This window comes from Scyliorhinus canicula, chromosome 1 (assembly GCF_902713615.1).
Source record: "Scyliorhinus canicula chromosome 1, sScyCan1.1, whole genome shotgun sequence".
Classification (NCBI taxonomy): Eukaryota; Metazoa; Chordata; class Chondrichthyes; order Carcharhiniformes; family Scyliorhinidae; genus Scyliorhinus; species Scyliorhinus canicula.
In genome coordinates, this window is record NC_052146.1 from 80,910,969 (window position 1) to 80,924,183 (window position 13,215).

Sequence of the window (13,215 nt, forward strand, 5' to 3'; positions counted from 1 at the left end):
CGAGTGTGCATCCACAATCATTAAGAACCTCCAGTGGACTAGCTGAATCAATGTGTATTTCCTACCATGGCTGGGTCGGCTATCCCCATGGATTAATGGTTGTAATGGTGGAGTATTCCTTAGTTTTGCACAAGATTAGTATTGCCCAATTTTCTCTTCAATTTCAGCATTTAATCTGGCCCACCAAAAATAACTACATGCCACTCCTTTCCGTACCACACCAGGATGTTCCTCATGCAATTGGTCAAGGATTCTACTATGCAAGCACAGAGGAATAACCACACTGATTCCCCATTCTAAACTGTCAACTCAAGTCTTCATGTGATGTCGGCCTCGAGGTCTGGATTTTTCTTGTGAATGTTTGACAGCATTCCGTTTTGGACCAAGTCCATTACCTTCCCCATCACCGGGTCGGTTCTTGTATATCTTTGACCTTGAGATTAAGTCACGGGTACACTATCCACAAGCAAGAAATAGAAAATATTGACAACATTTTCTTCTGGGTAAAAGTTGGCCATTCGGCCATTTGAGTCTTTGTCAACCTACCAAAAAAGCACTCTACCCAAGTCTGCAACTTTGGGCTTGATGGCGTAGGGTACAGTTCTAGCTTTGATATATTTGGGTGTGCATTAGGGTTTATTCAGGGGGTTGCTCAGTCAAAATGGTGATCTGCTCAAAGCCCAGCCAAACACTCTGCTGATGTCACTACACATCATTTGACACAGAACCAGTAAGAATGTATTCCTAGATACAGAACACCCAACATCACCACTGCAGTTTAGGGGATACAACCCCCATTAACATTTTGTTGCCCCTTGGAGTTTCTCAGCTCCATCTATACAGATTCCACATCATCAGAGCTGATATCCTTCCTCGCTATTAAATGAATTTCCTCTTTAGCCAGCAATGCCACCCTTTTCCTTTTTGTCTGTCTTCCTAAATATTATACACCCCTGGATGTTCACTTCCCATATCTGGTCACCCTGCAGCCCTGTCTCCGTAATCCCGACTATATCATACCTATTTATATCTCTTTGCACAATTCATTCATCCACTTTATTGTGAATGTTCCATGTAATAAGACACAATGTCTTAAGGCTTGTCTTTTTAACATTCCCTGTCTGATTCCCATTATTTTACACACTGGCCCCGGATTTCTCTGCCTATCTTATTCCCCTTTCTGACTTTTGTTCTTGACCTTGTTTTCCCCTCCTCAGACTCCTTATATAGGTCGCATGCAGCGCCGGCCCTAGGGTTGCTGGCGCCCCGGGCAAGCTGAACTTCGGCGCCCTTGGGGGGGGGGGGGGGGCCGAGAGGGGGGCGGGGCCGAGGGGGCCGCGGGGGGGGGCCGAGAGGGGGGCGGACCCGGGGGGAGCGGACCCGAGGGGGCGGGGGGGCGGACCCGCGGGGGGGGGGGGGCGGGGCGGGCGGACCCGAGGGGGGGGGGGGGACCGGACCGAGCGGGCGAGCGGACCGACGGGGGGGCGGACCGAGGGGACGGACCGGGGGGGGGCGCCCTGGGGGAGTGCGGCCACACTGGGGGAGTGCGGCCACCGCGCATGCGCTGGTTGGCGCCGGCCCAACTGCGCATGCGCGGCCCCGAGTCTGGCGCCCCCTAGCACATGGCGCCCCCTAGCACATGGGGCCCCGGGCAACAGCCCGAGTTGCCGGTGCCTTGAGCCGGCCCTGGTCGCATGCCCCTGTCATTTTAGCTTACACCCTCCCCAGCCACTCTATAGCAAATACTCCCCCTCTGACATCAGTCCCAGTCCTACCAGGTGCAACCTGTTCAGTTTGTACTGGTCCAACCTCCCCCAGAACCAATCTCAATGCCCCAGCAATCTGAAACCTTCCCTCTCGCACCCAGTCACATATTCATCCACTATATCCTGCTATTTCTGCTCTGACATGACACTGGTAGTCATTCTGAAATCACTACCTTCGAGGTCCTACTTTTTGAACTTACTTCCTAACTCCCTATCTTCTGCTTTTAGGACCTCATCCCTTTTTTATCTATGTTGTTTATACCAATGTGTATCATGACCTCTGGCTGTTCACCGTCACCCTCCAGAATGCTCCGAGACAGTAATTTTCAAACTTAGGGTCGCGACCCACGAGTGAGTCGTGGGAGGGTCCCAGGAGGTTCGCGGAGGCATCGGTTGCAGCATTCCCGATCGCGGGAAGAAGTGCCCAATAACCGCGACTGGCTTTTTAAAATGTCAACCGCGTCCAGCTTTCAGAATGCCGTTCGTCCCGCGCGTGCGTGCCCCCTCATCAGTGCGCAGGCCTGGAGCCCAGCGAGGCAGACCGTCTCCTCCTGACTTCAGTGCGCTGACCCAGGAACAGATTCTTTTTAAAGATTGATGGACTTTTCTCTCCAGAAGCGACAGCAGAGAGCAGGCCACCCGCCTGTACACTGATGTCACGCGCTCTGGGTGCAAGAGACTGTCCTCCATTTTGTAGCTGCCAGCAGTGGAAGAGGCATTATCGCAGCACAGTGATCAACTCACCTCGATGGGGAAGGAGCTGCGGAGAATGATAGAGACCAACAAGGGTCTGCGAGCCAAAATGGAAGACCTGGAAAACAGATCCAGGCATCAGAATCTGAGGGTTGTGGGTCTGCCGGAAAGGGTGGAAGGCCCAAGGCCGATGGAGTATTTTTCCATGATGTTGGCTAAGCTATTGGGGGAGTGGGACGATCCCTCTCGACATGAACTGGATCGGGCTCATCGGTCGTGGAGGCCTATACCAAAGGCGAGTGAGCCGCCAAGAGTAGTGACTCTGTACTTCCGTAGGTATAGCATGAAGGAGAAAGTCCTGTGCTGGGCAAAACAGAAGCGAGTGGGGCAGTGGGCTGGAGCTGGTATACGCATATACCAAGACTTTATGGTGGAGCTGGCGAGGAGGCGGGCTACCGTCAGCCGGGTGAAGAAGGCACTGTATATCAGCAAGGTGCAGTGCAGCATAGTATATCCAGCTAAGTTGAGGGTGACCTACAAATACAAGGACGTTTATTTTGGGACAGCGGAAGCAGCGGAGGAGTTTGCGAAGGCAGGACTGTGGCAGAACTGAGAAATGGTCATGTACCAATGTAGCCTCATGTACCTTTATTTTTTCACTGCATGTTGGTGTATGTACTAAATGAGTCGACGCTGTATATATTTGGACAAGGGAAGAGATGGGACTTTCATTTGCAATGATGGTTCTTTGGGGCTTGGTTTTCCTGGGACCGGGCAAGGGGGAAGGAGACCCGGGCGGGGGCCTCCACGTTGGCCGGTTTAAGCCCACCAGTGAACGGGAGTGAGGTGGGGGGAGGGACTGCGGCCATTGGAGCCTGGTAGAATAGGTTTCAGTGAGTCTAGCCGGGGTTAAAAGTTGGGGGAAGGAACCGAGGTTTGAGGGATGAGTTTACAAGAGGAAGTGGAGGGGTGTAGTCTTGGGGGGGGGGGGGGTCTACAATTCATGGGTGTCTTTCACGGCACTCTTTCGGGGATTGGATGGCATTTAATATTGGGGAGGGGGGGTTGGCTGCATATGTCAATGGTGACCATAGGCGATTCCTGATTCCTTTTTCTTTTTTCCTTTTTTTTCATATTGTCAGGTGGGCCGTTGTTTGGGGGGTGGTGTGAGGATGGGATAGTTGTTATTAATAAGGGGATTGACATTGTATTTGTTACCGTTTACTGTTTGTTGGTGGGGTGTAAATTCTGAAGAAAATGTGAAAATGGAGAATAATAATATGTATTTTTTAAAAAGCTGAAATCAGGAACAAAGCAGGAGAAAGATGATTTCTTGAGGTATGGGTTTATTAATTGTGTCTATGCAAATCAGGATGCAAAGCTCATGTCTGCTATATGCAGGTAAGTACTGGCTAGGGAAAGATTAAAACCCTCAAAACATCAAAGGCATTTGAAGACTAAGCTTGGAGAGTTTGACGACAAATCTCTTGCTTTTTTTTCAATGGAGGCAGTGAGAACCTGAATCATCAGCTAAAGCCCTGATCAGAAACGTAACATTGAATGACAAAACAAGTGAGGTGCTGAGGACCAAGCAGGCTCAACTGTCACATTAAACGTAAGCAAAAGTGGTGGGTTGTGAAGGTCGGCCGGTGAGGGTCGCGAAGGTCGGCGGTGAGAGTCGCGAAGGCCGGCCGGTGAGGGTCGCGAAGGCCGGCCGGTGAGGGCCGCGAAGGCCGGCCGGTGAGAGTCGCGAAGGTCGGCCGGTGAGAGTCGCGAAGGTCGGCCGGTGAGGGCCGCGACGGTCGGCCGGTGAGTGCCGCGAAGGCCGGCCGGTGAGGGTCGCGAAGGTCGGCCGGTGAGGGTCGCGAAGGTCGGCCGATGAGGGTCGCGAAGGTTGGCCGGTGAGGGTCGCGAAGGTTGGCCGGTGAGGGTCGCGAAGGTCAGCGGTGAGTGTCGCGAAGGTCGGCCGGTGAGGGCCGCGAAGGCCGGCCTGTGAGGGTCGCGAAGGTCGGCGGTGAGGGTCGCGAAGGTCGGCCGATGAGGGTCGCGAAGGTCGGCCGGTGAGGGTCGCAAAGACCTGCTGGTGAGGGTCGTGAATCCTGTGGTGTGACTGCCTCTCTATTTGTGTTATCCATGGTACCCTCCGCATCACGGATGCTCCACAGTGTCCCAGCCACTGCTCCAGATCCAAAACCCAAGTTTCCAGGAACTATAGCTGGAGACTTTTTAGGCACACATGCTGCTTCCGGGCACTGGAAATGCTCCCAATGTCCCACCAAGAGCAGGACGGGCACATGGCAAATTTGAGTTCTCTTGCCACGACCAACCCCCTTACATTAAAACTTTCAGAAGGTACTTAAAATAAAATAACATCAATTATGCTCAGTCTCACTCTATTGCTCTCTTTTATCCTCTTGGCTCTGCTCTCAGTCTCACTGCTTCTCGTGCTCTACCTCTCGGCTAAGCTCTCAGTTTCGCTCCTTCTCTTGTTCTTCTATCTACCAGCTAAGCTCTCAGTCTCACTCTTTCGCCCTCCCGGCTAAGTTCTCAGTCTCGTTCTTTCATCACCTGGCTCCACTCTCAGTCTCGCTCTTTCTCACGCTCTTTCATCTCCTGGCTCCACTCTCAGTCTCGCTCTTTCTCACGCTCTTTCATCACCTGGCTCTGCTCTCAGTCTCGCTCTTTCTCACGCTCTTTCATCTCCTGGCTCCACTCTCAGTCTCGCTCTTTTATTCTCCCGGCCCCGCTCTCAGTGACCCTGCTCAGTACAATCAAATAACACACACAGATACAACATTGTTTTTTGCCATGAGGTTTTTATTTTCTGAAATATACAGTGTCACCTTTCAAATAGTCGGCCGGTTGATGTTCGTTAATTCACTCAGAGGAGCTGGACACTCAGTACAGTCCAGCATTCATTGCCCATCCCTTAACACCTTTCAGCAGGTGGTGCTGAGCTGTAATCTGCATGGGGGAGGTTTCATGGTGAGGGGTTTCCTGGACCATTTCAGAGGTCAGTCCAGTCAACCATGTTGCTGTGAAAATGGAGTCACATGTAGGCCAACCCAAGTAAGAATGGCAGAGTTCCTTCCCTCAAGGACATCAATGATTAAAAAGGCATTTTTATCACACATGATAGCTTTCAGTGTCACAACTGAACCTCGCATTTTATTCCTGATATGTTTAATTAACTACATTTAAACTCTCAAGTTGCTATGGTGAAATCACTACCTCACCCTGTGAAATCACTGTCTCAACCTGAGGGATGAATCACAAGGGGGCATAGTTTGAGGGTGAGGGGCAAGCGATTCTGAGGGGATTTGAGAAAAAGAATTTTCACTGAGGGGGTGGTGGGAATCTGGATTGCACTGCCTGGGAGATAGCAGGGGCTGGAAACCTTACAACCTTCAGCACTTAGATGAGCTCTTGAAACACAATCATATTCAAGGATATGGGACAAATGCTGGTAACTGGGATTAGCACGAGATTTAGGGTAGTTAATGTTGGTGTAGACGCAATGGGCAAAAGGGCCTTTTTTGTGCTCAACAATTCTATGGCTCTATCACTATTTCACTGTGTGACATAATTTCCTTACAGTGACATCATTACATGATCCGGAGACATCACCACCTCACCAGTAACATCACTGCCTCACCCTGTGACACCATTACATCACCCATGACATCAATACATCACCATGACATCACTGCCACATCCTGTGGCATCACTCCTCACATGTGACGTCGCTACATCACCCAGTGACATTGCTGTGTCACCCAGTGACATCGCTGTGTCATCCATTGACAGCACTATGTGACACCTGTCACACCCACACATCAATACATCACCCTGTGACATCACTGCCTCATCCAGTGACATCTCCGCATCAGACTGTGACACCATTGCTTTACCCAGTTACAGCACTGCCTTAGCCTCACTCAATGACATCACTACCTCACCCAGTGACATCACTGCATCACCCAGTGGCAGCACTACATCACCCAGTGACATCACTACATCACCCTGTAACATCAGTACATCAGCCTGTAACATCACTACATCAGCCTGTGACATCACTACATCAGACTGTGACATCACTGCCTCCCCTATGACATCATTGCCTCATCCTGTTGAACCTGTGACATCACCCCTGTGGCATCATCGCAGTAGACTGTGACATCACTGCCTCATCTGTGACATTACTGCCTCACCCAGTGACATCATAGCCTCACCCAGTGACATCACTGCCTCACCCAGTAACATTACTTCCACATGCTGTGACATTATTACCAAATGCCGTGACATAACTACTACATGCTGTGACATCGCTGCCTCACCCATGACATCACTACCTCACCCAATTACATCATTGTGACATCACTACCATACCCAGTGACATCACCGTGACACCCAGTGACATCACTGCCACACCCAGTAACATCTCTGCCTCACCCTGTGTCATCACTTCATCACCCTGTGACATCGCTCCCTTCTCTTGTGACATCACGGCCTCACCTTGTGACATCACTGCTTCTCAGAAGCACAGAATTGTTACAGCACAGAAGGAGGCCATTTGGCCCATCATATCTGCATCGACGCTCATAACTTAGTGCCATGCCTCGGTCTTTTCCCTGTACCCCTGCACGTTGTTTCTATTCAAATAATCATCCAATTCCCTCTTGAATGCATTGCTTAAACTTGCCTCCTCCACACTTCCAGGCCATGCATTCCAAACCCCAACCATTTGCTGTGTGAAAAGGTTTTTTTCTCACATCATATTTAAATCTGTGTCCTCTTATTATTGATCCTTGTTCAAAAATCAAAGATCCCCGTGCTTTGTCCCAAAATCCATCACCTCACATTTCTCTGCACTGAACTTCAGCCATCTATCTGCCCACTGCCCTAACGTGTCTAAGCCTTTGAAGTTCTACACTGTCCTAATTACAGTTTACAAGGGCAGCATGGTAGCACAAGTGAATAGCACTGTGGCTTCACAGCGCCAGGGTCCCAAGTTCGATTCCCCACTGGGTCACTGTCTGTGTGGAGTTTGCACGTTCTCCCCGTGTCTGCGAGGGTTTCCGCCGGGTGCTCCGGTTTCTTCCCACAGTCCAAAGACATGCAGGTTAGGTGGATTGGCCATGATAAATTGCCCTTAGTGACCAAAAAAAGGTTAGGAGGGGTTATTGGGTTTCGGGGATAGGGTGGAGGTGAGGGCTTAGGTGGATCGGTGCAGACTCGATGGGCTGAATGGCCTCCTTCTGCACTGTATCTTCTATGTTCTATGTTTATCAGTGGGAACAGTTTCTCCCTATTTAACCTGTCCTGCCTCCTCATGATTTTGAATAATGCTATCAAATCTCCTCTTAGTCCCATTCTGTCCAAGGAGAACAGTCCCAACCTCTCCAATCTATCCTCATAACTGAAGTTCCTCACTCCTGGAACCATTCTTGTAAACCTCTTCTGTACTATTCCAGCTGAGTTCTAACAAGTGTCTTGTATAAGTTCAGCACAACCGCCTTTCTCTTGTACTCTGCCCCTTATTAATAAAGCCCAGAAACTATATGCTTTATTAACTGCTCTCTCCAGCTGTCCTTCCACCTTCGATGATCAATCCACAAATACACACAGATCCATCTGCTCCTGCACCCCTGAAGTATTTTACCCCTTATTTTATATTGTTTCTCCATGTTCTTTGTCCCAAAATACATCACCTCACATTTCTCTGTACTGAACTTCAGCCATCTATCTGCCCACTGCCCCAATGTATCTAAGTCTTTGAAGTTCTACACTGTCCTCTTTACAGTTTACAATACTTGCAAGTTTTGTGTCATCCACAAACTTTGAAATTGTGCAATGCACATCAAGATCTAGATCATTAGTATATCCCAGGAAAAGTAAGGGTCCAATATCAACGTCTGGGGTCTCTGTTTCCTATTATTCAGCCAAATTTGTATCCACGTTACTACTGTCCCTTTTATTCCATGAACTATAACTTTTCTCACAAGTCTATTGTGTGGCACTGTATAGAATGCCTTCTGAAAGTCCATGAACACCACATCAACCTCATTCCCTTCATCAACTGTGAGCAGCACGGTAGTACAGTGGTTACCATTGTTGCTTCACAGCGGCAGGGACCCTGGTTCGATTCCCAGCTTGGGTCTCTGTCTGTGCGGAGTCTGCATGTTCTCCCCGTGTCTGTCTGGGTTTCCTCCAGGTGCTCCGGTTTCCTCCCTCAAGTCCCGAAAGACATGCTTATTAGGTGAATTGGACATTCTGAATTCTCCCTCAGCGTACCCTAACAGGCGCTGGAGTGTGGCAACTAGGGGATTTTCATAGTAACTTCTTTGCAGTGTAAATGTAAGCCTATGGGACACTAAGAAAGATAATTTATTATAAACTCTTGTTAACCTCCTCAAAAAACTCCAGCAAGTTAGTTAAACACAATTTCTGCTTTAGAAATCCATGATGGCTCTTTCTAATCAACCCGCATTTTCCCATCTGACTACTAATTCTATCCTGAATGATTATTTCGAGAAGATCTCCCACCATTGATGTTAAACTGACTGGCCTTTAGTTGCTGGGGCTACCCATACAACCTTTTCTGAACCAGGGTGTAACGTTTGCAATTCTCCAGTCCTCTGACACCTTCTGAGTCTAGAGAAGACTGGAAGATAATGACTAGTGCCCCTGCAAATTCCATTCTCACTTCCTTCCTTGGATGCATCCCATCCCACCCAGTGACATCACTGCCCCCGCCCAGTGACATCACTGCCCCGCCCAGTGACATCACTGCCCCGCCCAGTGACATCACTGCCCCGTCCAGTGACATCACTGCTCCCTCACGGTCAGATTTTTAAAATAATAATGGAGCAACACTCCAAAACATTGTCCAACAGGACTGTCCACAGCTAGCCCTCTATCTGCCATTGTCTTTCACACTCCTGCACCATCGCTGGGCTGGATCCTTTATAATTAGCAGTAACTTTCAGTCACATTTCTACACCAACCAGCTGAAGCAGAATGACTGCTGGTTGGAGAGTGAGTGGCGGTTTAAGGGCGACCTGGAGATTCTATCCAATGAACTGCAGACTTGGTTGTGAAATAAATAACATTCTGGAAAAGTGATGCCAAGTGAAAGAAGGAAAGGATAGGGCTGGAGGAAATCAAACATGGGGAAGAATATGGTTCAAACACAGATCAGATCAAACCCTCAGAATATAGAGAAAATGATGTTGGGACTGTTAGCCTGGGAGATTTTCAGAATGTTCCTGGGAATGGTTCCATGCTGTTCTCATGAGAATCAGGAATTTTTCATCTTTTTGGGTGGAGCCAATCCATAATATTTCTATATCACCACTCTCCTCAAGCAGCCGCTAAGCTTGGTGATGGAACCCAACCACCCCCCCCCCCCCCCCCATCCTGCCAAAGACTCCCATGCATGCTTACAGAGTGACCCTGCACCCCTACTCAATTCTACTCTCCAGTTTGACAACAGAGCCCCCCCCCCAACTATCCCAGGACTACAGTACCCACCATTCCTCCCCAACCTAGCAGCAGAACCTTCCCCTCTGCCCGCCATCACCCACCCTCCACTCCCAGGCCAGGCCTGACCATATAGAAGTGGAACTATCTCTTTTGACTCTCAGCTTGTGCTGTTCTCACCCAGGTCAGCAATATCTGGCCTGGGATTTTCAGTCTGAATGTGTAGCTCCTCTTTACGAATCATCATTCAAGCCAAACAACCAGGATCTGAGAGTTTAAACTTCTGAACAGGGCTCCAGTAGATAAAAAAGGGGCTTTTGCAGAGATTCTTCCCTGGAGTAGAGCAGGAAGGGGGTCTCTTAGTACAAATTCATTCCAAAAGGGGATGATTAATGAATTTTAGATTGGAGTGATGGTGAGAAATTACAAAATTCACATTGAGGACTTGCTTCTGCCTTTCTTACCGAGAACTGTGCTCAGGACTTTCACACGGAACCACAAAGATAATGGCAAACTTCCAATTTCCATCCAAAATAGTTGACTTCTTCACAATGAAAGTATTATTGACCATGTGGAGAGGCGACTCTCAAATGTAACCTTTGGGCTTTAAAGAAGCTAACACGAACAGAGGGACCAGGCACATCTCTGTGTACGGTCTGTGTCTCAACCTGGACAATGGATCATCCACATACACTGGACTTGTGTAAACACCATACACAACTCTACATAAAACAGCTCACAGACAGGAATATACAGCACAACAAGAATACACAGCAACCTCCAGAGTCAGGGTGGACTAACTCCAGTTCTCCAACCAATGTGGGCAGGTGGGAGGCAGCATTGCACAGGAAGGTGAACTCCAGTCATAGCAATTCACACAATGCAGGCTGTGCATGGAGCTGCCAATAAACCTCTCAGCCACTTGGAGTCAACCTGACCTCCAAACTCTTGTTCCTTTTGATCCACAGGCGTGCCAGCCCTCTCTGTCTCTTTCTTGCTGCAGTTGCACTATACAACCCTTCACCTTGTCGTTATGTCAACAAGTTAGAGCCTCACTGGGTCATAGGTCAGGAGACTTTGGCGAGAGTCATGCAGGAAGTCTGTTGGCTGAGGTTGGTGTTGAGGTGCTTGTCACAGCAGCAGCTGATGTTCTGTTCCTGCTGGACCTCTCTGCTTTCATCAAGGAGCTGGTGGTCTCCTGAGATACTCCCATTCGACTGAAGATCCAGAACCTGTCCATTCTGCTGAATCTCTTTGTCTGCCACATCTGTTGTCACATTAGGACAAGTGTTAACAAGATCTAAGACATACCCGTTCATACTCCCTCCATGAATGGAGCTCCTCGTGTTCTGGGTTTTGAACGCTTGGTCTGTTTTCCTCAGGATGTGCCGTTTAAGGATTTTACGGAATGTTTGGCGGAATTCTCGGATCCTATACGCATAAATTAAAGGGTTAACAACAGAGTTGGCGTGTGACAGGATGATGGCAAAGTACATGATCCAGGCTGGCGGCCGACAATTCTCACAGAAAAGATTGACACAGTTTATAATGTGGAGAGGCAGCCAACAAATAGCAAAGAGACCCACTATGATGGCCAGTGACTTGGCTGCATGGACTTCCTTCTGGAGGGTGGACCTGCTCTTCTCCATGTGAGTGACCTTAAACTCCATTTGTTTGAGCTGGTGGCGAGCGGCCATGAAAATTCTCAAGTAAATCCCAAACATTATAAGCAAGGGCATCAAGACACAGGCAAAGAAGTTATAATACACCATGTAGTCCATGGTAACCACCTCTTCAAACAGACAGGCTACCATACCCTCCCGGCACTCATCAGTCTTGTTCAGCTTCATCTTGAGGTCACAGTTGGATTTATTCCAGCCAAGCATTGGGGTCAAGCCAATCATAAACGACAGGATCCAGCAGATACAGATGATTCCTCGTGCACGTTGGCCAGTAACTAAACTGTTGTACCTGGAACAATAGGAAGGTTTTCTGTCAATTCATTAAGCACTCAAATCACAGCAAACATTTGAACTGTACATTTGAACAGGAACATCCATCAAAGTTTTTGTTCAAAATTATGACATTTCTTAATTGCTGTTAATCAAAACTGCCTTTTCACAATCGTTCACTTCCTCTCAGAAAGGTGCTTCTCCCCCCCCTCCTTGTTTGATGGAGTTAAACAGGACCCCAGCAAGACCTGCCCAACTCACCATTCCTTGGGCTGGATTGTTCCTGACCTCTCGGGGCAGCCTGGGAGGCAGGGGCACCAGAGAATGGCATGGACCCTTCACAAGACCAGCATTTATTGCCCTTTCCTAATCACCCTACAGGAGGTGGTGCTATATATAGTCTGTGTGTGTGTGTGTGTGTGTGTGTGGAGGGGGGGGGGTTTCATAGTGAGGGGCTTGCTGGACAATTTCAGAGGGCACTTCAGAGTCAACCGTATTGCTGTGGATCTGGAGTCACACATAGACAGCAGGTGGGCCCTCCGCCATATGAGGAAACCACCAGGTGGCCTCCCTGGAGTTTCGGCAGAGAAGATGAAACCTTCCTAATCAAACATTCTGTGACCGACAAAGAGCCCCACCCTTCCTCCCCAGTGGCCAATGCCCACCCTTGCAGCCTTCACACAGCCTTCACCAATACCCAATCTCGACAGGGTCTGCCTGACTGTCCTCACTAGTCCCAGACTTCACTTACCTGGTCGAGAGATCGTGCAGGCTTCCTCTCTGCCAGATGCAGTCCCAGCACTGGCCAACACACCCGGAGGCACTGCAGAGACCACAGAGTTACCCAATCTCTGATTGGTTCGACAACTCTTGGCAGTAGGTCGTGGGATGGGAGACCCAACGGCAACTAATTAGTCATGTTTCCATGGGGACACATGGTGCAGTTAACCCTGGTGACAGAAGCATGAAAACACCCTTCTGGAAATTTCAGGCTGTGACACTAAACGTGAAGTCAGGATAATACCAATTAACTGCAATGGAGCAGAATGTGGCGACAGCATGGGTCACATTGCATCCAGCAGACATGCTGCTTTGCCCGGAGATTAACGGGAGAAACCCTAAACGGGGTTCGCACTGAGCACCATGATGCTCCCCGCCCACTGCAGGTTCACGCCCAGGCTGAGGCCGATTGGGGGGTTGCCTAATGCTGGCTGGAAGAGGGGGGTCTTTGCCAAAAAGAAGGGGGCGTGGCCTGAAGTGAGACCCTTTGGGAGGACCCCAATGCCAGCGATCCTTGGGGGTAGGGGGGATATGGGGTTGAT

At 49.3% G+C, this 13,215-nt stretch overlaps 1 protein-coding gene across 1 annotated transcript in view; it reads right to left on the reverse strand.

Annotated features, from left to right (window-relative positions):
- Nucleotides 1–10,113: 10,113 nt before the first annotated feature.
- The window catches only part of adora2aa (adenosine A2a receptor a), a 42,356-nt gene continuing 39,254 nt past the window's right edge, over nucleotides 10,114–13,215 (reverse strand). Inside the window, exon 2 of the mRNA XM_038794022.1 lies at nucleotides 10,114–11,912. Coding sequence (XP_038649950.1) covers nucleotides 11,009–11,912 — 904 coding nt within the window. The 3' untranslated portion in view covers nucleotides 10,114–11,008. The remainder of the gene's footprint in view (nucleotides 11,913–13,215) is intronic.